Source organism: Schistocerca cancellata, chromosome 1 (genome assembly GCF_023864275.1).
Source record: "Schistocerca cancellata isolate TAMUIC-IGC-003103 chromosome 1, iqSchCanc2.1, whole genome shotgun sequence".
Lineage (NCBI taxonomy): Eukaryota > Metazoa > Arthropoda > Insecta > Orthoptera > Acrididae > Schistocerca > Schistocerca cancellata.
In genome coordinates, this window is record NC_064626.1 from 697,130,990 (window position 1) to 697,156,259 (window position 25,270).

A 25,270-nucleotide genomic window follows, 5' to 3' on the forward strand; every position below is an offset into this window, starting at 1 on the left:
TCGTCTTTATGCATGTTTGATAAAATGTAGTATTAAACAAAATTATTATAAAACTAAAATGAGAGGTACACCTCCAAAAATATCTTGTTCTTTCAAAATAGTGAGTATTTAAGTTTTATGCATCTTATGCTTTCCATTATTAATTTTTCATCTTCTTTTGATTTTTAGGGCTGGTGAATTAAATATTGACAGTAAAAACAAAGGCAAGCTTCTGAATAAACTTAGAGCAAAATTTCCCTTCAAGAAACGGTAAGTATTTATATAATAGGCAAGCTAAATTTAACAGAATAATGTTCTGTCCATAGCTTTTATGCTAACAAAAGTTGAATACACTTTATGAAGTTTGTGTTATATGCAGCTGAGGAGATGGTGACTGTACTTCTAAATTAAATTAAAATAAAAAGCAGTATTGCAAGTTACTTTAGTTGTTTGTTTCCCAGTTATTGGAAGCTGAGAATGAGATAGTTCAACATCAATCTCTTCCATAGTCTCAGTCTTCCTCCTCTCCTTTTAGTGTGCATGTCTGACCCATCAGTCACTGTTGGCAGCTTCTTATTTGATGCCTTCCACATTCTTTCCAATAATACTAGGAAACACATAACCAACACATGCACTAAGAAAAGTTTGTCTTGTCTTGCTGAAAAGTAATGCCTTCACAGATCTGAAATTTCCTCAGGTTTACAAATACATTTTACACACTTCATTCTCGTGTTCTGATGTGATCTGTCTGAGCCACTGCTAAATAGACACCAGAGAAAATAAGCATATTGTTCCTTTGCCCCAGTGCTGCTGCTGCTGAAAATTGTAATAAGGAATTCTGTCTCCAACTTGGCTTCGTGATCCCATAGTCTGCTTGGTGTGTGTGTTCAAGATCACTGCATTATCAGTTGACAGTCTCCTCTGTCCTTGCCTTTCTTATTTTCATTTTTCGTTCATTGATCCTTTGACATCCATTTGTTAACAGATTTAAACTCATACTTTCCATAAAAATTTCTGTAGCTGAAATCTCCTGCCATTCTATACATCATATCTGCCCATTTTTTATTTGAATGTAATTATTTAATGTTTTATCCTTCTTCCTCTTCCTCCTCCTCTTCTTCTTCATCATCATCTTCTTCCCTTGGCATTTCATTTCTACACTGCTCAGACCTGCCATTTCAAGTATACATAACAGACTCTACCACGTAAGATTTTTAAAGAGTTCATCGTCATCTTAGGTTTGAAACAAGAATTTAGAGCTTTGAATGCAGACTTGCATCAGTCTGTGGTCTTAAGAGCTGTCAGCCTAGTTTGAAGGTGTATTTCTTTATTGCCTTCTCCTCTTCCTGAAGTATTTGTCTTTTCAAGTTTGAAAAGTCTGGGTTGATTCATCATTGAAATGCTTTCTCCCACAATAAGGCAGCCATCTCATCAGCAAACACTTATAACTTGAAGTAGAGGTAACTGTTTTATCAGCTGACGTCATATTTCCTGGAACATTTGAAAAAAGAATTGTATCAAAAATGACACATTTTGGAGGGCTCTGTAACCGAGTGCATCAATTAAAAATAATGTATATTGTCACGTTAAGCAAGTATACATATGACAGTCATCAAATACAGCAGTTTTGTTTTCCAGAAATTTGCAGCCATTCTTCATCATTTGCTACTTGAATTGTGTTTATTATTGCTTCTTGAATTATGTTTTATCATGCAGATAAAAATGGATGAAAGGGAAACAGCTTTTAAACTACAACTACTTTGAGCTTACAGTATCTAATAAATTTGATTGGTTATTGGAGATAGGAAGGAAATAACAAGTTTTTTGGAGGTCCTACAGCATCATGACCAATCCTAGGTTAACACTATCGTGAGCCATGTGAATACCGAGTTGAGCAGGCTGCTGCTGCCGGAAATGAAATCTCGTATGAGTGCTGTGCATGTTGGTGCAGTTCAGAGATGCTTGCATACTAGACATGGGCAACACTTGAATATGTGAGAGAGGAAGTTGGTTTGGTTGAGCTTCATGCTAAAATATTCACAGGGGCCACCATAACACAAAGTAAGGTCCCTGTGGTTACTGGTGTCAGAGGGGTACTTTCTTTTAGGTTAAAATCAGGAATCAGGTTCCCTGTTGTGTAAGAAGTTAAAATAACAAAAGAGCTCCACAAAATGTTTAAGAACACACAGAAAAGTAAGGTTAGCATATTTCATAAGAATGTTGGAGAACTGAGTAACAAGGTAGAAGAGCTTCCTACCTGTTTGCACAATTTAGAGAGCTCCAAAAAGATAGACAATTTGGGTCTGTGTGAGCACCACACATCCACAGGTTTATGGTAGTTACATATAAAAGATTGCGCTTTATTGTCGTACTCATGTACAACTAATATGGGTAAAAGAGGGAGTTTTTACATATACTAAGACAGATCACAAGTTCAAGAACATAGAAGCAAGTAGATTTTATAGAGAACAGAATATGAAGTGTGTTCTTGTGAGTTGATATTGAAAAATAGTTCACTTTATAAAGCGAATGGATTCCTTAGTACACTGTCTGTCAAACAGCAGCAAACAATTTATAATCTGCAGTGATTTCAGTGTAGATTTTCATAAGTTTTCTGATAGGAAACTTTTCCAACACAGGTGGATAAAGAAAGTGAGACATAAAGACAGTAGGGCTTTAATTGATAATGTCTTCTTTGATGAAGCTGAAAGCAAGAAAATAGCCATATATCCAGTAACAAATGCTATTTCGGATCATGATACCTAGTTCGTTAGGATATGTAAGATAGTGCCGTACAATATAGATACTGTAAATACTGGAAATCGGTTAGAATAATTAATGACTCTTCGACAAATGTTTTTGAGGGTAGCTTATGAGAGAGGGTCTGGAATGAAATTTATAATGAACTAAATGCTGACATAATATTTAACTTATTCCATGATAAATTCTTATCATTATGTGAAAATGCTTTCCACATAAGCTAATCAGAATGCTCGTTAAAAAGTTGTTTAAAAATCAAGGAACATGCACATTATGTCAGAAACAGTAATTCCAACGAGACTTTAATCCTTATGAGACAGCAAAAAATGACACAGGACAACAGACCACTGAACATGATAATGTCACTATTAATTTAAATGGATAAATAACCAGTGACAGGTTGTGTTTAATAATCATTTCTTAAATGTGGTAGAAAATATAAGGGCAAGAAATTCGAGAGAATAATCAAGCAGTATGTTCAAAAAATGACTCGCATAAAATTTAATCACATCAATGTTTCACCAACTTCTTGTGATATTAAGAAAATTACATATTTTCCCAAAAATAAAAGCTCATCTGTAACTGATGATTTACTAAAGACTTGTTCCCATATGAGTAGTGCTGTCTTTTACTCAAATATTTAAAGCATCAGTAACTTGGGCATTTTTCAGTGCGATTGAGATACACCATTGTCAAACCTGTCTCCTAGAAGGGTGATAGGAGATATGTCAGTTACAGATCCATTTCAGTACTGATTTTTGAGAAGGTCATGTATCCTAGTACAATGTCCCATCTGCTCAACAGTAATATCCTCAGGAAATCATAGTTTGGATTTCAGAAGAGATCCTCAACTGAGAATGCCGTTTATACATTCACCCACCAAATTTCAAAAGCACTGATAACAAAACAGCGCCAGTTGGTATTTTCTGGGACCTATCTAAGGCGTTTGACTGTGTGAATCACAATATTCTCCTGAATAAACAAAGGTTTTTGTGAAATTGGTGGTATAGCTACCCAATGGATAATATCATGTGTAAATAAAAGAAAGCAGAAAGTTGCATTTAATAATTCAAGTCGTGTAAGCAGGGAAGATTGTTCTTACTATGGAGAAATAACTTACGGGGTTCCATAAGGCTGTATCTTACGTCCACTATTGTTTCTCATGTATGTAAACGATCTTCCGTCTAATATACAATAAGCAGAATTAGTTCTTTTTGTGGCTGGCGCTGGTATCATAATTAATCCAAACACACATATGGCAATGGAAGAAATGTTCAATAATGCTCTTACAAGTATATTGAGTTGGTTGCTACTAATGGTCTCACTTTGAATTTTGAAAAGACACAACATATTCAGTTCTGCACGTCTAGAGGTACTATAACAATGATAAGCATAACCCATGGTAAGGAGAAAATAACAACTAGAGTGGAAACTTCAAAAATTTTAAGGCGTCCATATTGATGAGAATATGAACTGGAAGCAACACATTTTGCAACTCCCAGTGCAACTTCTTTCAGCCACATTTTCACTTTGAATAATTGCAAGTTTTGGGGAGAGAGATATCAGTAAGTTGGCATATTTTTCATATTTTCATTCAATAATGTCATATGGAAAAAAGTCTTCACCATTCAGAAACGTGTTGTAATAATTATTATGTGGTGTTCATCCACAATTATCCAACATTAGTTTAAAGAATTATACATTTTGACTACTACTACTACTACTACTACTACTACACAATACACTTATTCCCTCATGAAGTTTGTTGTAAATAATCTAGAGCAGTTCAAAATGCTGTACAGAATTACAATACCGGAAGAAGAAGAAGAAGAAGAAGTGATATTCATTACTCCGCATTAAGGTCATCCGTAGAACAAAAAGGTGTGCTCCATACTGCAACCAAAATTTCTAATCATTTACCAGCGATAGAAAATTTCTGACTGACAGAAAAGTTAAATTTGAAAAAACTGAAAGAATTTTTACTTGACAACTTCTTCTGTTCCTTGGAGAAATTCTATAGAGTAACTAACTCACATATACATACAAAAGAAAAACTTTGTAAATGATAAGCATGTAGCCATATTTGTAAATGAATGTGTTTGTAAATCTAAAATGACTCACTCCACATAGTTACAGGTAATCTTACAAATGATCTATAGAGATTGAAACTAACTAGTGAATATTACCTGTCTCTTGCAACTGAGTGTTTATTTTGTATGTGACCAAACACTTTTTGTCTGTTCATAGAGGACATCATCAGTGGTCTATAAAATAAATGATAATTACTTAATTATACACATCTTGTTAAAAGACATGCAGTGTTTCCAGGTAAAACATTTTGGTTGTCTTACTATAATTATGGTAAGAATTTGGATGGTTTGTTTTAATAGTCAGACAGTATGTATCACGTTTGTACTAAAATTACAATTTGGGTTAGTGGAAAAGATCTCACTTCATCGTATACTGGAAATATCTGGTAAAGCTACAGTGTGTTAGTTCCTATAATAAGATTTACTCCCATATCTTTGCGTTAGGTGTGTACAACAAAAGAAAAACCTAATGAAATATACACTGAGTGAGAAAAAAAAATTGCAACACCAAGAAGGGGTTGTTCAACATAAACGAAAGTTGATAGGCATGTTTCTACATCTGAAAGATGATGTCTGTTCAGATTTTGCACCAGTTGCTCGAGAGTGGCACTAGTAGCGCCACTGTGGGGATATAATTGTCGTGAGCGTTACTTGTTATTGAGATTGGACATGGTGAGTTGTTGCTAGTCAAGAATTCCTTTAAGGTGACAAAGACACCATTATCAACACCTCACTGAGTTTGAACCTGTGGCATTGCAGAAAGACTTGGCAAATGAAACCACTGTACATGATTGATGGGGGCAGTGGTCACAAAAATGTTCAGTCGTAAGATTATCGGGTTCTAGTCGGCCACATAGCATTACCGAGAAGGAAAACCATCATGTTTGGCATACAGCTGTGGCACATCATACTGCATCTACAGAAGTAATTTGAGCAGCACTTGGCACCACAGTGACACAACAGACAGTTACAAATCAATTACTTCAAGAACAGCTCCAAGCCAGACACTCTGTAGCATGCATTCCACTGACCCCAAACCTCTCAAATTTTGGCACATTGTTGATACTCGTATAGTGGGTGCATCCATAACCAAGTCAGCAACAGTGTTTGGTCTTTCAAGAGGCACCTTATTGAAGATTTATACCATGTACAGGGAAAGCGGAAAAATGTCATTCACTAAGTCACAATGCAGATGAAAGTGTGAGTCCAGTGACTGTGACAGAAGGTCATTGAAGAGGATTGTGACAAAAAATAAGAGGACAGAAGCTGCTAACGTCACTGCAAAACTGAATGTTCACAAATCCTGCAGCTCTAAAACAACACAAAGGGAGCTTCATAAGCAGAAACTGCAGGGCAAGCTGTGATTCCAGAACAACTTGTCAGTCTTGCTAATGCCCATAACAGGAAAACATAGTGCCAAAGCCGTAAAACGGGGACTATCGAACAATGGAAGAATGTCATTTGGTTGGATGACTTTTGTTTTATACTGTTTCTAACTTCTGGCTGACTTCATTTCCCAAGAGTGAATCATGGTCGGGATTCTGTGATGATTTTGGCAGCCATATCATGGTATTCCAAGCATCTCCCATGGCCACCACAGTCACCAGATCTCAGTATTATTGAGATTTTGTGATCTGCTTTGGAGAGAAAGGTTTATGATCACTATCCACCTCCATCATTGTTACTTGAACTTCCCACTATTTTGCATGAAGAATTGAATAAGATTCCCTTGCAAAACCATACGGTACCTGTATTTATCCATTACAAAATGACTGAAAACTGTTTCAAATGCCAGTGTTTTTCCTTCACTATATTAGGCATCATAATTTGTTTTATTGTGGTGTTTCCATATTTTGGTCCATCCCTTTTACATATGTGTTTTAAAATATTCTCATTCTTGAAGATGATTAACAATTCTGTAACCTGATTGAGCTGTCATTGTTAATTTTGTGTGCTGTCCATCAATTACAAACTTCAGAAATGACTATAATGCTTTTGTCAAGCAATGAGTCAATTTTTTAGTGCTATTTGTAATTGCTTTAATTGGATGTTTAGACAGATAATTACTGATTTTTAGTATGGTTTAAATTATTAATCTCAAGAGTGTTTATTAGTTAGCATACATTGATATTTGTGTATTTTCTTCTAACAGAGAAGAAGTTGAAGATGTATTATCTCGAATCCGCAAAGAAAAAGGTCACTTATCTGGAATGCGTGTGTCTGATATATGCACCCTGCTTGAGAAGGAATTAGACAAATCATCCAAAAAACGTGAAACAGGTAAATGAAATTCTATATATATTTACCATAAAAAATAAAAAATAAATAATGCATTAGTTATAACTGTTCCTACTAGAAAGACACACACTAATTGCAGATACAAAAGTTATAACATTCATGTATTTCGTAATGTTTGGTACCATGATTGTACATGGAAAAGACCCAAGATCTTGTGCCATGGGTTTCGCACCAGGATGGAATTAGACCCCCACTTACATACATAGTCTGTGAGCCACCATATGGTGTGTGGTGGAGGGAAACTTGCGTCATTCCTGATGATTCCATTTTCTGTTCCACTCGCAAACAGACTGAGGGAAAAGAGCTGAAAATGCTTCCATACAAGCCTTAATTTTTCTAACGCATCGTTTCGGTCTTTATGCGAAATGTACAGTATTGGCAATAGAAACATTCTGCAGTTGGCCGCAAATGTTAGCTCTCTAAATTTTCTCTGTAGTGTGACTTGATGATGTATTCTGTGCTGGTGGTCTGGCCAAAAAGAAAATATTTCTCAGTAGTCGTTCACAATAAGAACGATGTCCTTACGCCAAAGATTCTGAATTTTCATGAAGCATCTCCATAATACTCACATGTTGATCAAGTCTGCTGGAAACAAAACTAGCGGAACTCCTCTGAATTGCATCAAAGTGTTCCTTTAATCTGACCTGGTGGTGGGGCTTGCAAATACTTTTGCAGTACTCAAGTATATGGGTTGCACTAGATCTTAGGTATAGAGGAGCTGCATTTTCCTAGAATTATCCCAATAAACCAGATCCAGTCCTTTGGTTGCCCTACTACCAACGTTACATGCTCATTCCATTTCATATTGCTTTGTTGTGTTACGCCTACATATTTGCAGCAGCATCGGCAAAAGCTTCCAGATTGCTACTCACACAATCCTTGAGCACTACTGATGATACTGTCATTTCTGAACCCTCCCTGTTAAAGTCAACATATTGTTTTACTTACGAAGTCTTTGAGCCACTTACCTATCTGAGAGCACATCAGACATATCAGGTGCGAATGGAATCCCAGTTTGGTTTTACAAAGAGTACGCTAAGACATTGGCCCCTTAGCTTAGCTTGGGTTTATCGCAAATTTTCACCCAGCACAAAGTCCCAAGCAACTGGCAAAGAGTGCAGGTGACTTCTGTATATAAGAAGGGATATGCAGAATCACAGGCTAAATCCTTAACTTCGGTTTGCTGCAGAATTGTAAACTATATTCTTTATTCGAGTATAATAAATTTCCTTGAAACCAAAAAGCACGTGTCCACGAATCAATATGGTTTTAGAAAGCATCTCTCATGTGAAACTCAGCTTGCCATTTTCTCACATGATTTATGGCAAACTAAGAATGAAGGACAACAGGCAATTCCATATTTCTGGATTTCTGAAAAGCATGTAACTTGGTACCCCACTGCAGACTGTTAATGAAGGTAAGAGCCATACGGAATAAGTTCCCAGATATGGGAGTGACTCAAAGACTTCTTAAGTAAGAGAACCCAGTATGTTGCTCTCAATGGCAGGTGCTCATCAGAGACAAGGGGGTTGTCAAAGTGCCCCAGGGAATTGTGATAGGACCACCATTTTCTATACATATGGTAGGAAGAATGGGCAGCAATCTGTGATTGATTGCTGATGGTGCTATGGCGTACAGGAAGGTGATGAAGATGAATGACTGTAGGAGGATACAAGATGACTTAGACAAAATTTCTAGTTGGCGTGATAAATGGCAGCTAGCTCTAAATGTAGAAGAAGTGTCAGTTAATGCAGATGACTATGAAAAACCAACCCTTAATATTAGAATACACCATTTTGTAGTGTCCTGTTTGACACAGTCACATTTAAATATCTGTGTGTAACATTGCAAAGTGATATGAAATGGAAAAGGCATGTGAGGATTGTGGTATTGAAGGTAAATGGTCGACTTTGGTACAATGGGAGAATTTTAGGAAAGTGTGTAAATTTGTAAAGGAGAGCGTGTATGGAATGCCAGTGTGACCTATTCTTGAGTACTGCTAGAGTATTTTGGAACTATGTCAGGTGAGAGTAAAGGAAGACATTAAAGCAATTGATAGGCAGGCTGCTGTATTTGTTAGCAGTAGGTTTGAGCAACCCACAAGTGCCACAGAAATGCTTCGGGAACTCAAATAAGAATTCCTGGAGGGAAGATTTTAAGACAAACTTTGTGTTATGGTTGACGCACTTAACGTATTTTATGAATAATTCACTCAGTCCACAGTAATATGAAGTGCTGCACCATAGATCATGGTGAATGGCTGAGAATGTGTTTTTCAGTTCTTCAGAACTTTTATGTGATTCTGGCTCTATTTTCGCTGCATAGTGTAGGGTTCGATGAAGTCAGATTCTTAGATGTTGCATTACATGAGAGTGTTTATGATGGTTACATGTGTTTTGAAAACCATATACATAGTCAGCTGAGAATGGTGAGCTTCCACTGACCAGTGGGTGACAAATTGGCGTGATTCATCAAGCAAGCATGCCTGTTCCAAAATCATTGTCCTGCTTTTCTTTTCACTCACCAATAGAGCTGTACTTTGTGTACCATCAGTGGGCAGTGGAAGTGGATTTGGTATATGCACATTGATGGACTTAGTGATATTGGGTGTGCATTATATCACTGTCCTCACTTGTATGTGGAATCATTTCCCATAGTCAAGAGAGGAATAATGAATATGTACATGAGGATATATAACAAACTTACTAAAGAAAGCAGGTGTTGAGCACCCCTGTGGCACAAATTCATGATGAATTAATCCTTCAAAGAAAACTATCAGCATGGCTTTGACATTTGACTAGACAAACACTATCAAGGACTATACTAAATATGCTTTTGGACAAAGCCCTTTTACTTCAGAATTCCCTCAAACACACACACATTTTTATTATCTTTTTGAAGGTTGTCTCATGACATATGACCAAAGAAGAGGAACAATAGGCTACATTAAAATGCACTACCCATTCACAGTGTACTATCTTCCAGTCACTAGGTTAAGACTAAGTGATTTGTGAATGTCCATGAATATAGCACGATCCTCATTCAGTGAGAGAACTCATTGCCCTGGTTCACGTATTTTAACAATTTTAGAATATTATTTCATGTAAAGTGTAAAGTGTCATACGTAAGTTGCTAGGCATATTTTAACATTTTGAGCACAGAGCCAATTTTACTGGACATCCCATTGAGGCAATAGACTCGCAAGCCTGCAGCCCCTGGTCATGAGTTTATTTAAAGAGTATAAACAGGTACATAATGGTGCACACGGTAACACCTGTGTGCTAGATGGCAACTATTGTGTGGCCATTGGATAGGTGGCCAGCAACCCATCCAACGGCCACACAGTACTTGCCACCTAGCACACAGGCCTTACCATGGAAAAAATTCGCTCAGCAACTACCACCGATCTGGTTAGTAAACAGAGTGTAAGTACATCACTTGAGGGTTGTCGAGTTGGAGTATAAACATTGCTTTGTAAAGAGATTGCCATCACCTGAAAGGGAGAATGTGTGTGTGTGTGTGTGTGTGTGTGTGTGTGTGTGTGTGTGTGTGTGTGTGTGTGTGTGTGTTCAAAAAGAGATCGGAGTACATCCTCAAGGCAACCAGCTAAAATTGTGCATTTTACAAGTTCCTGTGTTGCCAAAGTGAGTGAGTGAAAATGTGCAAAAGCTTAACAAAGTTGACGATTTTTATGGACTTTTTGTAGAAGATGAAATATATGAAAACATCAGTGCACAAATATTTATGCTATACAAACAACGATGGTTTCTGAACATTTAAATCAGTGATTAGTAACAATTGAGGATGAAATAAAGCAGTTGTTTCGATGATTTTGTGGATTTAACTGGTAAAATGTCCATCCATATATCGATATTGGTCTCAGGATACACTGTTTGAGTAAACACTCCCACAAAAGATAATGAATGGATATCATTTGGAAGTTCTTTTGGGAATGCTCCATTTTGCAGACAATACAAAAGTGGATGTCTTAGATTGTCTCTCGAAAGTTAATTCATCATCAACAAACTGAACTAAAATTTTAGAAAAATATTATGAGCCTGCCGAAATACTGTGTATGACAAGTCCCTTAATTACATTCAGGTGACATTTGAAACAAAAGACACACAAGCATGGTATCAAAATATTGAAATTGTGCTGCAGTAGTGGATACTTTCATCATAGTTTTCAAATTTTTACTTGTGAAGTACTTGTTAAATAAAATACCACAACAACAAATGTTGTGATGAACTTGTGTCAAAATGTATTCAGTAAGGCCATATATTACATACCAATAATTGGTACACCAGTGTAGATTCGGCAAGCAAACTTATAACAAAGAATCTGTGTGTGGTCAATAACCCTTCAAGAAAATCACAAAGAAATTGTATCGACCAAATTGAAATCTGGGAAAGTGATTGCAAAAGAGAATAGTGAAGAAATTACAGGCCTGAAATGGAAAATCTGGCAACCAAAAGAGGGGTTTATCAAAAACCAAAAATTGTTGCTGAATATAAAAGGGAAAAAAGGCTGTTGACCTATCCAATCAGATGAGTGCATGTAGTAGTATAGAAAGTTAGTATTTGATCTTCTTCTCCTTCTTTTTTTTCCTTCGCTTATATGAATGTGTTGTATTTCAAGATGTGATGGGATGGAAAATGTCAATCACAATATTTTGGAAACAGTTGACAGATGCACTCACATGGTATTCATATGAAGAAACTCCAAACAGTGTCAGTACAAGAAAAAGCAAAAGAAAGAAAGGTGCATGAGATGTTTACATATTGTTCTGAATGTTACAAGACAAACACAAAAACCTTCAGATACATTGCAGCTTGAAAATTAATCAAACAGGCAGTTACCTTTTGTGATATGTGCAAATGTTGGGCCCATCTTCGTACTGAATATTTTAACAAGCCTCATTAAAATTACATTTGTTTTTTAATCTTGATACTCCATTCCCATGCACTAATGTCCTCCAGACAAAAAGTGCACTGACAGTCCCCTTACACTCTCTGTGTCCAAACTAAAAGTATCTGTCATGCCCAGGGGAACAACAGCACTCAAATGAAGAGTCTACTGTTGGTCCCACGGGATTGACAGTGTGCTTAACATGTTAATTCATGCAAACATTTTAATTTAATATAGTTAGCTATGACTGAATTAGTCTAAATGGAAAAGAACAGTTGCTATTTTAACTAGATTATATTTTATCAGTGTTTCTATTTGAGAATTTTTAACGGTATTTATCTCTTAACATACTATAATATTCAGATTGTCACACATGACCAAATTTTGTATTTTCATGTTTTTATATTTTTAAATAGTTTCACACTAGTATCTGTATATTTACCATTGGAGCACACACAGTAGCTAGAGAAATTAAAAGTGACTCAATCAGCAGCTTTTATGTCTCTATAGGTGTTAGGAGCCATGCTGTCTGCAGAATTTTTCCCAACTCTTGAAGGATGTGGGATATTATTACGTAATTGTGAAAGTGCACTCCTAAAAGAAGTTTCTGAAATTTTTTTGTTCTTAAGTACCTTTACTTAAAAAACTGCTGTGAACACATTTTACACAGGACCTATGGGCATGGAGAAATTTGGTGGTTCAGCATGGGGTGATGTGAAAGAGTCTGTGGCATGGTCAAAACCACAAGAAAATGAAGTAGATGACTGTGTCATCTGCATGGATCCTCTTTCTGATGGTTTGGAAACATTGTCATGCAATCATGACTTTCATAAGAAGGTATGTCATTAATTGCTTGGTATCATATTATTATAAGAAAATAAAATGTATGTCAACTCCACAGCTATCAGTAGAAACAGGCAGATGGTAATGTAAAAAAGGGAAGGTTGGATATCTAGGTACAATAGAGAGAAATAGTCACCCTCCCCAGATCACATGAAACTCTATCTATAGGGAAGTAATGATGTCGTGTACCAGCTGACATCATATTCCAGAGTATTAATAATGAGCTGCATGCACTTAATAGATGCAAGATAACATGTTAAAATTTGAAACAGTTGCACTATCGACAGAATGAAACGTACAAGTTTGTAGGGGAAGAAGAGAAGCAGAGAAAAACTAAAATTATTAATAATTTTAAATTCAATTTCACTGCTAACATGTAGCATGTCTATGCATTTTTTGTTTCATTTTCAAAATTAGTTCTCAGTTTATTTAGCACAGGGTTTGTTTCATTTCACAAGTTGATTGTTCAAGAGTAAAGTTATATTATTGTGTTTTGTATCCATCACATGCTGTGGAGTTGATGCAAATCGTTCTGTACGTATAAACATGGATTTTTACATGTATATGTCTTATTTACATGAGCTTATGACTTGGTGGTTGTGTGAATGACAGAGAACATACACAGAGTTTTGGAGTTCAATCTTTAGTTGGTCCTGGAATATTTATCTGTCACACATCCTTTCTTTCACTCTGGCAATGAGCTGTTAAACGTAAAGAAAGCCAAATATGTCACGAGGTTCAGAGGCTACTGTATGTTTAACTGTTGTGCCTCCACACACTCTCTCTCTCTCTCTCTGCCCTCACCCCCTTTCCCCTGTAACTGTCAGAGTGAGTCACTTTAAAGATTATATCAGATTTAGTTTTCATTACAACAGATCCACAGTGAGGAGATCTTCCAGGGTGTAGAACATTCCAGCAAACAACAATACACAATAAATATTTTCAAACAAAAACATATGCTTATGTACCTTCCTTATATCTCAAGTGAAATGATCCTCATAGATATGGAACATGTTTTCATTTAAAAGGCAATAGCAAACTCGTCACAAATTATATAAATGTCGAATACACTGAGGTGCATGTGATAAATCTCAGGCTATTGTAGCCACGCATCATCAGATAACAAAATCATTGTACAACATTAATTTACAATGATCACATTACTGCAGTGAATTTGTACAGAAGTCAGATGTATGTAATAGTCACATTGTTTGATTTTATTGGTAACATATACACATTAGTTGGTGCTGCTAAGAGATACACCAGTGGAATAAAAAGAGATGCCCATCAAAACTTTTCATGGCTGCTGGCAATTCATTGAAAGTAACTGACTTCAAATCCTTGTGAAGATTTTTATTGACCTAAACATGACAGTTGGTTTGCATAAAAACTTCTGTTCGCAAACTACAAAAGATTTTCAGCAAGAAGTGGATTTCTTCTGAGAATCCGACCAACTGTGTTACTTCATATCTGGCAGTAACTGTGAGACACATAATTTAAAATGCTTCCTAACCCAAAATGGAAAAGGCATACATACTACAATGGATATATACAGATTAAATAATGCAGTTAACAACTACAAAGAAGCAACAGGGTTACAATAATGTTTATTGAACTCATAGTAGATTTGACATTGTCTGTTGGAAGAATAACCTATGGAAGACTAAAGATGACTCTATTGAACACTTAATAACATAGCTATAAGACATTGTCTAAAAGAATGACGACTTTAAATGGGAAAGATTGCTACTCACCACATAGAAGAGGCGTTGAGCGAAGACGAGCACAATAAAAAAGAGATGCTTGATATTATCAGGTGTCAGAGTGAAATCAAACATTGGAAACTCCAGGTAGCAATATCAACAGTGTAGGATCTGAGATGCTGGAGTCGGTGGTCATATGTGCATGAGGTATGTATGAATGGTGTGTGTGTGTGTGTGTGTGTGTGTGTGTGTGTGTGTGTGTTTTACTGATGAAGGCTGTGGCCAATAGCTTTATGTAAGTGTCTTTGAATATTGACTGTCTGCAACAAATCGTGTCTTCTATATGGTAAGTAGCAATCTGTCTTTTCCTACATTGTTAGCTATCAGAGTAAGTCATTCATCAAATGGAGAACACACACACACACACACACACACACACACACACACACACACACACGGCCACTGTTGTCTCTGGGTGCTAAGGCAGTTGGGCCTTGTTTCCCAGAGACTTCAAAATCACAGTTTCCTTCTTCAGGGACTAAAAAAGAATTGGATAGGAGAAGTTAGGCAAGAATGCATGTCATTCAAAACCCAGGCTAAGAGGTCACTAATTGTATGAGGAGGAAGAAAGGAAAAAATTTGGAACTTACAGCCACCATATCTTTGGCCCCCTCCTAACCAAATCAAATCCTGTTTCTGTACTGTCTACTATGTTTGTTGTGTAACTTATTACAAACAACTGCTAAAGGGTGCTGTCGAGATAGGGTATTACAAGTGCACGTTTTCATCTTCTAGCACGTATGGCATTATGCCATAATAAAGAATCAAAAGTGAGTTAATATAGTACTGGTACTCCAAGAAAATTTACATCCCAAAACCCACTCTGAAAAGCTTAATGTCAAGTCGAGGCCTACTTCATTGGGAATCTGGACATACGAATGTGCTCTTTAAGTATGCACTTTAAATATGCCATTTTAGTATGGTTCACGAAATTATGATTCTCTTGGATTATCCTCTGATATCTTTTTTTCTTTTGTGGCATAATGTAAGATCTTTTAATGTTTTACACATACAAACATACGTGCTTCCTGCGTCATAGCAGCTGCCAAAGTGCGGTGGCGCCAGTTATCTGGCGTTCTCTGATGACTACTGAAAAAAACCTATTTCTAACAGGTCACGGGAAAATATTGCGAATGGTGGTTTGGAAAGCGTTACTTTAGTAGCTTCTGTAGAGAAACTATTAAAGGGGGGGAACATGCATTTGTGTCAGACAAGGAATTGAATGTAAAGAAATCAAGTTCAGTAAGATAAAAAACATTGAAAAAGTATTTGAATATTGCATTTGCAAACTTAAAGACCTTAAAATAATTATTGTGTGTGTATACCGTTCCCCATCAGGCAACTTTATGGAATTTTTGGACAGTGTTGAAAGTCTTTTTAGTGAGTTAAGACATTCTACACAAAGAATTACTGTATTTGGAGATTTCAGTGCCAACTGTTTAAATGTTACAAAACTGACCAATGTCTTTTGTTCGCATAATTTAGCACCAACAATCTTTGAATACACTGGACATGGAAAGAACTCTGAAACAATAATAGACCAAATATTTCTTGACTTACATAAACTAAACAATGTTGTAGAAGTGATTGACACTGAACTCTTGGATCATGAAGCACTAAAACTTAGTATAATTAATGTATTCTGTAAAAACTCTAGGCAAAGTGAGAAACACATCCAGAGGAGATGTATTAATGAGGACAACATTAGGATTTTTAACTCTGTGTTAAAAAATACAAGTTGGGATGTAGAGAAACATGATAGTATAGACATGAAGTTTGAGTCATTTCTAGCTGATTACAAACATAACTTTGAAATTGCTTTTCCCCTTAAGAAAATGAAAGTAAAAGGCAAAATTAACATATGGATAACACAGGGCATAAGAAAATCTGGAGAGCAACTCAGAATGTTAAGTAAATCAGCAAGGCAAAATCTCACTTTGAAACAACGTGTTAAGTGTTATAGGAAATTATACAAGAAAGTAATTACTGCAGCAAAAAAGTTAAATAATGATTCATATATCAGTAGAAATAATGGCAACAAAAAAATGAAATCAGTTTGGAAAGTGATCAATAGTAACTTAGGAAGAAGCAATGTAAGAAACAACAACGACGTTATTAAAACTGAGGACAAAACTATAAATGATCCATTATACATTGCCAATATATTCAACTTTCATTATACAAGTGTAGTTCAAAACCTCATACAAACCCAAAGTAGTACAGACATCAGTCATAACATCACATTGAATCCCAAAACTATGTTTCTGTATCCTGTAACAGTACATGAGGTAAAGAATGCGATCGGCAAACTAAAAAATAAATTATCCTGTGGCACCGATGGCATTCCAGAAAAAATCATTAAACACAGCAGGTATATTACTCCTCTTCTTGTAGATATAATTAATGCATCTTCCCTAGAAAGCTGAAACAATCAATTATAAAACCATTATACAAAAAAAGGGGATCGTTATGATGTAAAAAAACTACAGGCCTTTATCAGTGTTAACTTGTTTTTCAAAAATTATAGAAAGAGTAATGTATGGAAGACTCTCTACTTTCCTTAAAAGTGGAATATCGGTCAATGAACAAAATGGCTTTCGAAAGAATAGATCAACTGAAACAGCTATATACAACTTTCTAAAACTTGTCCTAATTTCCATTGATAATAATGAAGTAACTTGTGGGATCTTTTTAGATTTATCAAAGGCCTTTGACGTTATTGATCATAAACTACTGCCCGAAAAAATTAGTTGCTATGGAGTCCATGGTACTGCTCATGCATGGTTTAAGTCATACTTTTCTGGTTATAAGGAAGTTAGTTATGGGGTGCCCCAAGGTTCGGTGTTGGGACCGCTGTTGTTCTTGATCTTTATAAATGACTTGCCAAACTATTTAACACAAGCTGATTGTGTACTTTTTGCTGATGATACAAGTCTCTTTATTAAAGCTCAAAATGAGACTGACCTTAACAGGAAAATTGAAACAACAGCAGTTGAAGCAAGTAAATGGTTCAGGGACAACAGTTTATTTGTGAATGAGAAAAAAAACATTATGGATGAATTACAGACATGTGTCAAATAATGTGAAGCCCAATATAACTGTGAAGCTAGGCCAACAGAATATACTACAAAACGCAAAATACAAAATTCTTAGGAATTTGGTTAGATGAGCATCTAAAGTGGGACAAGCATATAGATGTGCTCAATAAAAAAATTAAGTAAATGTTGCTATGTATTTAGAATGCTCAAAAATTGCTGCAGTGATCAAACAGTATTGTGTACATATTATGCATTTATGCATAGTCTTTTGCAATATGGTATCATATTTTGGGGCAATTCAAGTCAGGCAAAACGATCTTTTATTATTCAAAAATGAGCGATAAGGATCATAAAAGGAGCTGCACCTAGAGATCCATGTAGGGAATTTTTCAAGGAATATAAAATCATGACTCTTCCATCCGTTTACATCTATGAAAGTGTATGCTTTCTGAAGTCTCACTCCCAGTTTTCTTCTTTAAACAGTGAGTTCCATGACTATACAACAAGACAGAATGACGACTTTCACAGGGAAGTGCATAAGAAAGCCCAGTACAACAAGAGTGCAATATACCGCCCAAAAATTCTCTATAGTGCTCTTCCCTTAAAAATTAAAATGATTCAGAAGCTGAACAGTTTTAAAAGTGAACTCAAAAGAATGTTAATTAGTAATAGTTTTCACAGTGTTAGTGAATACATGAATTCTTTAGAAAGATAGCGTGCCTTCGCCTATCTTATAATTCACTCATATACAAACTTGTGTCGTGGGGTAGACTCTTTTATGTACACACAAAAATTAATTACTTTGTCAATATAGAGTGTTATAATCATTGTTTCTTGTTACTGTCCATTATACACAGAATATATGTAACTTATTTGTGTCCTATATTGTTACAAATTTATATCATGTAAGCTATAACTGTTTTTGCCTACATATTTAATTCAGATTTGTTCACTGATATTTTTTACATAATATGTTGATGTTCATATTTTTTCTGTATGTAACACATGACAAATCCCATATCATTGTACATGATAAAATGGGTGCTCAATAAATAAAAATAAAATAAAATAAAAGTAAATTTCCTTTTATGAAAGTTGAACTATGTGCGAGAATGTACGATGAATTTCTTAAAATCACAGAGCGTTTGATGACGAGCCATTTAGGAGTATTTCGAGTTCAGATCAGACATTCATGTCGCCATTATGAGCAAATTGATGTAGTGCTACGGGAAGCTCTCTCTCCTCTGCAGTAGCTAATTTATTTGTGGAAAACTTTGAGAACAAGTCACTGGAATCGGCTAAAAATTTTACTGGCACATTTGTGTGATATGTCTTAAAGTATAACACGTGCAAAAAATATCAACATTATATGTGAAAGTTTTGCTTTTCTTGTAGCAGCACTATGTATATTAATTTAAAACATTAACTTTTTCTGTTTGTACATAAGTGATTTTGCTATTACCTGACTACATCACGTGTCCTGTGGTCTGAATATCCACTGTCATCGGCTGGCGGGATCACGTGACATGAGCTATGACTGGCTTACAAAAGTGTATCGCAGTCTCGATTACAATGGTTCGGAATATAACATGCGGTGTTTGGTGGTATTCGAATTTATACTTTCGTAATACGAAAATATGCAGCGTACATGTTGCTGCACATCAAAAATCTTTCCAAAAGGAGTTTTCTTCCTTGAGTTTCGTGTTCTAAAGTACCGGGAAATTCTACGTCCGTGTAACCATTCAAAGGATTGATAAGTTTTACACTTCCGAGGGAAAATATACTGTCACTTAATAACACAGAAATTTTTTTTCCTTGTCCACTTATACACCCTGAAATTGTATTATTGCAATTTTCATTTATTCTTCTTCTTCTTCTTCTTCTTCTTCTTCTTCATACTATTTATTCTGTTCATTGGCTTTTTGAAAGACCTGAAACAACGCTTTTTATGTAGTGCATTGTTGATATCTTCAGTGCAAAGACTGATTTAATGCAGTCCTCTGTGCTAGTCTATCCTGTGCAAGTGTCTTGATCTCCACCTAATCAGTGCATTCAACATCCATTTGAACCTGCCAAGAGTGGGTCTACCTCTAGAAACGTAACCCCAGGGGTTCCTTCCAGTACCTAATTGACAATTCTTTGGTGCTTCAGGATGTATCCTGTCAACCAATCCCTTCTTTCGGTCAAGCTACAATCTTTTTGTAAACTTGTTATGCATTTGTTATTATGCTATTGTGCATTTGTTTGTCTTTTAAAGAGATTTTATAAGACTTTTATTTGTCTTGTAGTAAGTGTGTGCACCTATAATGACATTTTCCTGTTTGATTCAATAAAGAATTCACTTTAATTTGGCAGTACATTGTAATTCCTTTTGTAATCCAACCATTATTCTCTTGTATTGCTTCTGATATATACAATTTTTAATAGGGAATTATTACCAAAGCATTACACAAATGTTTTCTGGCATATGTTTGTGAAGACACATATTGGGATGTTTAGCCTACGTAATGCCAAGGGAAGATATTGAATAAGATAAGAACCAAATGTGCAGATATCTTTTCAAATTTTTTTATTCTGATCACCTTGGTATTCCACCTCTGTTGATATGTGCGGTCAGTAAGATATTTAGGCAAACTGTGATATGAAGAACTATAACACAAACTACAGAAACAGTTTACATGTAGACCTGACTTCCTTATGTTCCTGACTAATATTTTTACATCACAACATTTTATGTTGTGATATAAAAATATTAGTCAGGAACATAAGGAAGTCAGCAATTTAGCTTATAATAATTTGACTGAGAAAAAGATAATATACCACATTAAATTGACAAGTTTGGCATGTTAGAAAATATGGATTGTGCAGATGGAGACAAAAGGGGAAATTTGACAAAGGTATTTTTTGTTACAGGTGTTACAGATGCAAAGATAGTTAATAATTAAAATAATGGTAGTCTTGAGTTAATGTCAGATGAGATGTTAGGAAGACAAAATGCAAAAAACTATAGACATATTAATCTTTTCTCTATTATGTACAGGATATTCACTAAAATTGTCATCATCCACATGCAAAAAAAGAAAAAGAAAAACAGGATTTTAATCGAAGAAAAGTGGGCTACAGGATTGGATGTAGCTCAGTAGATCATTTGCAGTCCATGAACAAAATTACACAGCAGAGCAATAATTATGAATTACCACTTTGTCCAGGATTCATAAGTTTTGAGGAAGCTTTAGACTGATTTTCAGCTAAATCTGTGTCAACTTCTCCTTTGAAACAAAGCTATAAAAAGGCTATCCTATAATAAAATTGAAGCATTCATCCGTTTTCTATAATGTCAGTTATTTGTACTTTTTGTTTGGTACTAATATTTTAAAACATTCACATGTAAGGATCTTCTCATACATTTTGCAAATAATCACATCTATTGAAACTATTGACTTATAAATCTTATAGAATGTTACTATTAGCTTATTTTTCAGGTTTCCTTATTAAACTAACTGTTGCAAGGACCATTATATAATAATAATGTAATAGTTAAATAAAAAGAATTTATTTATTGATTTACTTTACAATACCAATTACATAAGGTAGTTAAATTTTAATCCATTTATTGTTTGATAAGAAGAGTACTCAAATACTCACCTGTGTCATTTTATTTTCAGTGTATTCGCAGATGGTTTAAAGAGAACCGCATCTGTCCACTTTGCCAAGTTCACGCAAATGTGCAGGAAGAATTTCCACCTCTTAGTTAACAGCAGGCCATAAGCATTTAATAATGACTGATTTAATTTGGTGCTTTTTCATATTTTAATTGTTTTCTTTTTTTGAACTTAGTTAATTCCTAAGAGAAGTAAATATTTAGTCAGAATGCATTTTTGTTTTTTTTAGCAAAGTATCAAAGTTGCACTATATTTATACTTGCCAAAAAATATTAGGTTAACTGAAACTATTTTGTTCACAAACTTTTGTTACAAGCTATTAGTCAAATAAAGATATTTTTATTCAAACATTGTTTTTAAATATACCTACGTGTGTGTACGTAATGTTCGATGCAAAAAAGAAAAAAAAAAGTGAAATGAAGGGAAAGTTTGAAACACGGTGTTTCTTCATAAGATGCAAACTGAAAAATGGAAAAAAGAGAAAAGAGAGCATAGTCAAGGTGTAAGAAGTCAGAAATGTGTAGTGAGTATTTATGGAAGATATAAGTTAAGCAGCAAGTTCAGCATCACAGATAAGAGGTTGTGTGGACATAGATTGGGAAAGGAGGAGCATTGGGGCGAAACTAAAGTGGAAAAAGGCAGCCAGTAAATACAAAATGTGTGTTTCGAGCAAAAGGCAAGGGAAATTGTACACAATGCTGAATTTAACGTAGCTAATTAGAAATCTCTTGGAGGCTCTGTGATGAACTTATGATATGAGAAACAGTCAAAACAAATAAAAGTATGAAAGAAACTAAACAGAAACTTATGTTAGGTAAAAATCACAAGAGGGCCTAGAACACAGTAACTAAGAATGAAGAGAAAATTGTATAAATATTCCAAGCTGCATGCTGGCACAAAGTAGTCTGCCTGGAAAATGTAGTTGTACAGGTGTGTGTATGTATGTGTACCATATAGCTCCAAGAAAGAATTAGTCCAAAAGCTATAAAGTTCTCACTTTCAGTTGAAGTTCTCAGTTTTGTTTATGCACCTTTTGACGACTCACTGACTCTACTGTTCGGTACATTTTGCCTCTTTTTTTTTTTAAAATCATGTGATGACTTTTTGTTACAAATAGACCATATAAAGAATAGGATTCAAGTTTGTTTAGTTCACAAATATTTGGTAAAATATTTTTTCTTCTATGTTGGAGATGTAGCTTCATTGAGTAAGTCAAGCCAACTAGTGGAAAATACAAAATGAGAATACTTGCAACAAAGGTTTCTTTTTACTATGAATTGAATTTAGAATTTAGGACACACAAACTTTGTGCTAGGTCATACTGGATAACTACAGTGAATAAGATATTACATTTTACAATTTAACCATTTTTTTTTAAATTTATCCAAATGTTGGAAAGTTGCACTGACTTCTAAATGAAACAAATGAAATGAGCCTTGAGGAAAATGGAATGAGATTAAACATCCAGACAGAATATTGAACTCAATGAATTAACTATTTCTTTACAAGAAACTAATTCAAGGCAAAACTCACTAGTAGGGATGGTTTGTTATGCTTTTGTCTGACTTGTTGTGCACTGTCAGTTAAATATTTGTACTGTGTATATTAATTTGTTGAATGGTTTAGGTAACTAATAAATTTTGATCAGAGCTACTGGAAATGTGTACCAGTTTAGAGCCTAGTTTTTAAATATTTATCTTGTCATTCTCTTGGCCATTTAAGGCACAAATGATATAAGCTGCTACTTGGGTCACCAAACTGAGAGGATCAGCTGAGGCACCATCACTGTAAGATTCTATACAGGATCAATCACAATTAGCAGGGGCCAAATGGACAGGGCACCAGGGATGCCAAACTGCAAAATTTGTACATATTGTGCATCAGAACTAGTGATAACCAACATAGGTGAAATATAGTGGGAAAACATAGAGAGGGGGGGGGGGGGGATGATAAGTCACTTGTTTGGAAAAATGTTCCTGAACTGGCCAGCCCTGACCCATTCACCATTACATAATATACTCTTCCACCTACACAGTCTTCTTTCATCATTCCTAAACCAAATATTTGCAGTGCTTAGATAGTGCCCTGTGCAAAATTCTATCGGATCACTTCCCTTTTGTTCCATTACTTTTCAATGTTTTCCTAATATTTTTTCTTTTTGATTTCCTATTATTGAAATACAGCCCCCGATATAAATCTGTTTTTGTTTCCTGTAACATATCCTTTTGTCTCTTTTTTTTATTTTTTCATTATCTGCCTAGTATAAAGTATACTTCTACTGCTGTTGTGTGTCATGGCTTTGTACGTATCTGGACTGTAGCAATCTTTTTAGTATGCTCTTGATAGTGGCCAGTCCATATTACTGTTTCCTCGTTGGTTATTACACCTCACATCTATTATCCCTATTTCATTTGGTGCTGATAACTCTGTGCTTACTTAAACACTAATCTTCTGCTTCCTGCCAACAGCAAGTTCAATGACTCATTGGGTGAAACATTGGGGCTGTGACTGTATACTAAGCAACGTGGCAGCTCTTGTACCAGAGTCCAATGTACCTTTTTTTTTTTCAGTGAGTGGTGATCTGTCTCCATACAGAGATTTTTATTAATTTAAACATTATTTTCCTGGCTGCTAACTATCCATATAGGTACTAGAAAGAATTTTCCACTCTGCAGCAGAGTGTGCACTGATTCGGAACTTCCTGGAAGTTTAAAATTGTGTGTCAGACTGAGATTCGAACACAGGACCTTTGCCTTTTGTGGACAAGCGCTAACCTACCCAAGGATGACACATGACCTGTGCTTACAGCTTTGCTCCCACCAGTATTTCACCTCCTACCTTCCAAACTTCACAGAAGTTCACCTGTGTTTTTTTAGGAAATGACTATTTATATGGTAAATGTAAATGTCGCGTGACTAGGGCTTCCCGTCGGGTAGACCGTTCGCCAGGTGCAAGTCTTTCGATTTGACACCACTTCGGCGACTTGCATGTCGATGGGGATGAAATGATGATGATTAGGACAACAGAACACCCAGTCCCTGAGCAGAGAAAATCTCCAACCCAGCCAGTAATCGAACCCGGGCCCTTAGGATTGACATTCTGTTGCGCTGACCACTCAGCTACCAGGGACGGACATTTATATGGTGACAAAGTATATTAAAAGGTCTTCTTAGACCACTGCAAAGTGCGCCATGGAAAACAGAAAATGCTATTTTTTTTATTTTTGAATTTAGCTCACAGAATTTTAGAAAAATTCTGATAATGAATGCTACTTTGTGTTCGTCAGCCTTTTTACCTTGCATGCAAGTACTAGTGGAGAAAGATATGTATCGCTGGAGAGGTAGACCTTATAAAATAGAAGTACTTATAAATTAGATACTGCTAACTGCCACCAGTAACAAAATAAAATTCGTTGCTCTGGTTATCAAGAAGTTGCCTATTATAAAGCTTTCATTAAATGTTAGAAGAAAACATTTTTGAAAGATATTGTCGCAGAAGAAGCCAAGTAGCGCAGTCACCATAGTCTGGTGGTTATGATACTAGGTTGTTTGTTGCATGGAGGGTCAAGAGTTCAAAACTTACCTGAACTGAAAAATTTTAATTTCTATATTCAGTTCGAGTACATTCTAGAAGCATCCACAAACAGAAAGAAGCATTGTACTGGAATGTTCTGTAGCTGTATATATACCATTTGTGTTCTGGCTGGAGGCAGTTCGCTCCGCACTCTTGTATGTGCAAGTGCTGAAGAAACCTTCGTTAAGTGAAGTTAGTGTTTGTCATTCATCAAATGACACCTTCTTCTGCATGACATTCTGGTGGAGGCGCCGGGTATTGGAACTTGTGATACCGCACATTATTGACGAAACAGTGGCTCTCATGTGGACGGAACTTTGTAGCTGATCTTCGGTGAGGATGAGTTCAACGTCAAG

At 35.5% G+C, this 25,270-nt stretch overlaps 1 protein-coding gene across 5 annotated transcripts in view; it reads left to right on the forward strand.

The window, feature by feature from the left end:
* Positions 1 to 21,662, forward strand: part of LOC126184526 (uncharacterized) — a 338,097-nt gene extending 316,435 nt beyond the window's left edge. For all 5 annotated transcript variants that reach the window (XM_049926932.1, XM_049926965.1, XM_049926957.1 and 2 more), the window contains 4 exons: positions 169 to 249; positions 6,982 to 7,109; positions 12,706 to 12,872; positions 21,345 to 21,662. In XM_049926932.1, coding sequence (XP_049782889.1) covers positions 169 to 249; positions 6,982 to 7,109; positions 12,706 to 12,872; positions 21,345 to 21,434 — 466 coding nt within the window. In that variant the 3' untranslated portion in view covers positions 21,435 to 21,662. The remainder of the gene's footprint in view (positions 1 to 168; positions 250 to 6,981; positions 7,110 to 12,705; positions 12,873 to 21,344) is intronic.
* Positions 21,663 to 25,270: the final 3,608 nt, after the last annotated feature.